The 3958-nt window shown below is 48.3% G+C and overlaps 1 protein-coding gene across 1 annotated transcript; it reads right to left on the bottom strand.

Moving 5' to 3' along the window:
- Positions 1–412: 412 nt before the first annotated feature.
- Positions 413–1212, bottom strand: LOC311174968 (microtubule-associated protein RP/EB family member 1-like; the record flags this gene model as incomplete). The annotated part of the gene is given in 2 exon segments (XM_084239803.1): positions 413–583; positions 589–1212. Coding segments are annotated over 2 exon segments (795 nt in total).
- Positions 1213–3958: the final 2746 nt, after the last annotated feature.

Consider the following 3958-nt stretch of genomic DNA (forward strand, 5'->3'; position numbering starts at 1 on the left):
TTAAATATTCTTAAGGCATTTATTTATTACAATGTTCTCTGCCAAGATTTCACATTAGTTTAAAATTTAATTCAGTCTTTACATTTCTCTACTAAGGTCTTCACCTCAGCGTATTACATAGAAACACTTTCTCCAGCAATCAGTGTTACCAGCAGTCACTCGGTGATCCCCATGGTCAGCCTCTGTGTTCCCTGAACGCACCAACTAGATGTTAATTCTACTCTGCTGCAAGGTAAAAGCTCCTAACTTGGAAAAGGAGTGAAACTTCTGCAAAGTGCACTTTAAGAAGAGGTACTTTTTGCTTATGAGAAGAAACCAGTGAGTCCTGTAAGGATAATAGAAAGGAGTATTTTACAGTTAAGCACATGGTTTGAAGTGAAGAACTCCAATGTTACTCTGCTGATATAGGCTGTTAATACCCCTCTTGTTCCCCCTGTGGGCCCCCTTCATCTGGTATCACAAAGCCTTCATCTGTGGCATAAAGAATGTCCACAATCCTCTGCAATACGGGGCTGTTTTCCCCCTTGATCTCTTGACAAATCAATTCAATGTTCCTTAGCCTCCCAAAGTAGAAATCTCTCTCTCCAAATCTTCGACAGTGAGTTTCAATACATTGACCTGCTGCATCAATTCAGCTGCTTCATCATCCACGTTGCCCACGCCAGGATTCTTTTGCACCACACCCAGGCCAGCCTTGCACGTTGCAGTAGTTGTGTGTTGCCATGGGCCTCTATGGGCTGCGCTGCTAGTGCTGAGAGGTTTCTTCGGTTTGTTCAGAGCTGGAGCAACAAGGGAGGGAGACACTGCAATTTCTTGGCCTTGTCTGGCAGCTACAGGATCATAGTCTTTTCCATCATAGTTTGCATCAAAAACTTTCTTGAACAACTGAACGAATTCAAAATTGTCCTGAAACTTTCCTTTCACTAATTTGTCCTCAGGAATTATTTTGTCAACAACCATCCTCTTAAAACCTGCTTGTAGTATTTTGAAGTTCTGGATATATTCATGTTCTAGTTTTGCTTGGAATTTCACTTTCTTCAAAGCAATGGAGCCAGGGAACAGCATGTCCATAAACTGACAATAGGCAGCCCCTGAGCACAGCTGTTCGATCTTTGTCAGATTCAACTGAAGATACTCGTTGATCCAGTCCGGCATGTCATGTCGACTTAGGTTATCGCTGGTGACCGACGTTGAGTACACGGTCACTGCCATCTTCAGCTCTCGGTGGGACCACGTCCACGGCCCGTGCCCAGCTCTGGTTCTGTCCCCAAATGGACTCTTTGGAGTGCAGTGCCAGCAAGGCACAGGAGCCAGGTCTCTATGCACCTGGGCAGATGGGTAAAGGAGAGTCCTGGAGCCCTCGGTGGCATTTTCAAGCTTTAAATGATCTTTCTACACCATTTGTAGTGAGGCAACCAGGTGCAGGGCAGGCAGGGGGGCCGAGGGGCCAGGAGGCTGGCGGGCCTCCCAGTTCCCAGCAAATGTTTACTGTTTCTGAGCTCTCTGGACTCTCGTGGTCTCCCTGCTGGTCTCTGCTACACTCCGCCGCATGGTCCTCCAGTGCTGTGTCCTCTGTAATGCCACCCTTATATGCTCAGTCTCTCAGCTTAGGTGCACCCACTGCGCAGCCCACGCCACACTCCAAGTGCCACCATGTAAGACCGCAGGTGTTGATCATTGATGCTAATGGTGGGAGGGTGGAAAAATCTGATCACTTCCATTTATCCTACAGGTAGGCCTCACTGTCTAATGATGTCCAAGTGACTCTGCTGGGTCTGGACAATCAATTAAGATAGGACCAAGCAGACCTGTGAACCTGGATGAAAGTAGCTGCCATCCTTTCTGAGGCCTGCCTATTGCCTCCCTCCCCAGCCACCATGGGATTTTGCATGTACACTATTACCAGCTCAGCTCTTCTTAGAGATTCTAGCTTCTTGCAAAAGAATTTAACAAGGAGACATGACAGACTACAACCAGACAAGGTTTTTTAGACTTATGTTCATGTACAAGGGAGGTAGCATCAAAAGAGAAATTTCCTGGCTGGCTTCCCTAAAGGGAACTAGGAAAAGGTGTTTTGTTTGTTTTTTTAAGATTTATTTATTTATGTATACAAGAACTGAGGTGTAGGCCAAAGGTACGGGGGTGGGGGGGCGTTGAGAGGGTTTACCGGAGACAGAGTGGGGAACAGAACAGGCAGACTGACCAAAGTACACTGCTGAGGGGAGCAGCCGGTGAGTCAGGAGAGGTCTGCTGCGCCACGTGGGTAGCTCCCTGGCAGGGATCAAACTCATCCTATAGTGACTGCCAATAGCTTCACAGTGCTGAGATTTAACCCCTTGTGCCACCAGGGCAGCTCCTAGCTGGGGTTATTTCTTTCTCCAAAAATGTTATAAAGAGGGCCTCCCTGGTGGCGCAAGGGGTTAAGACGTAACCTATGAAGCTATCTGCAGCCACTGCAGCACGAGTTCGATCCCTGGCCAGGGAGCTATCCACATGGCATAGCAGACCTCTCCTGACTCACTGGCTGCTCCCCTCGGCAGTGTATTTCAGTTGATCTGCCTGTTCTGTTCCCTACTCTGTCTCTGGTGAATCCTCTCACCCCCACAACTCTGGCCTGTACCCCAGTTCTTGCATGTATAAATAAAAATAAATCTTTAAAAATGGTATAACAAAATGAAGTTGAAGAGTGACTCAAGGACCTTTTTTGAATTCCTATCACAGGTACTGTGCTCTGTAGACAATACGTATTATAAGAAGGTTTTTAAGGAGTTCATTTACCAGGGCAGAATAGAAGGGAGTTAAGTGTATAAAGGTAACAGAAACCAAAGTTTTATTATGAAACTGTGCTGCCCCCTCGAGTGCAAGCATACACAGGGCAGGTTCACTGTCAATTTGAGTCAGATAAAAAGAGTCCTGGAGCCCTGGATAGATTTTACAGGATTTAATGCTCTCTCAGGGAACCAGGCACACAGCCGCACCAGGCAGAGGCTGGCATGCAAGAAGGCAAGCACAGGCCAGGCAGGGCGTCTGGGAGGCAGGTAACTGAGCACCCCCCCCACACACACCGCACCTCCCCACACACACATCTTTACATTTTCCCTGGCTTCTCTCTGGAATTCTCTCCCGCACTCTTCCGCTCAGTCTCTTGTTGTCTCAGAATGGTCTCAGAATCGTCCTTCTCTCAGTGCTGCCTTTATCCCTCCCCTCTAGGCACAGGTGTGAGCATTCACACATGCGCACCACATGCCTGTGCTCTTTGGGCTCAAGTGCCCATACTCACAGGTGCATGTGCCCCATACTCACACTCACAAGCACTTATTGCATAGGCCGCAGATGGCGGCTGTAGAAACTAGCAAGGGGGAGGTGGAAAAGAGCCTGACTGTAGCAGGGGGGTCCCCAGGAAAGGGGGAGGTTCCAGGTTCCCTGCCCCACCCAAATGGAGGGTGGAGCTGAGCAGGGAGAGAAGAAGCTGCAGAAGAGTCTGAGGAAGGAAGCAGGATGGAGCCAGAAGGAGACCTGGAGGAGGCGCATGGAGCCGAGAGACACGTAAAGAAACTGCGTTTGCCTTTTGGTTGTGGACTGGTTGACACAGATGTGGGGGAGACCCGTGGGGAGGTGACAGTGGCAGTTTTTATTTTGATTTTGCTCTTTTCCCTCCAGACTCGTCTGGTTGATTCTGATCCTTTTCTGTGGGTCCCCACTGGAGGATGCTTTAGACTTGGGGCAGGCTTTGGGGCCTTGCTCTGGGCCAATCCCGTTTAGATGGACTTTTACCCATGAGGGGTCGGGTAACTTTAGGTGCTTGATCTAGAAACTAGATTCTTTGTCTTTTCTGTCTTGTTTCCTAGTTGTATTAAAGTTCCTTCCCATTAAATTTTCATATGTTTTGTGTTGATGCAGCAGATGGCAGAACCTATTTAAAGCAGGTAGGTTTGCGGGGTCTGGAGTGCCCCTCTCC

The sequence above is a fragment of the Talpa europaea genome (genome assembly GCF_964194135.1).
Source record: "Talpa europaea genome assembly, chromosome: 8".
Taxonomy (NCBI): Eukaryota; Metazoa; Chordata; class Mammalia; order Eulipotyphla; family Talpidae; genus Talpa; species Talpa europaea.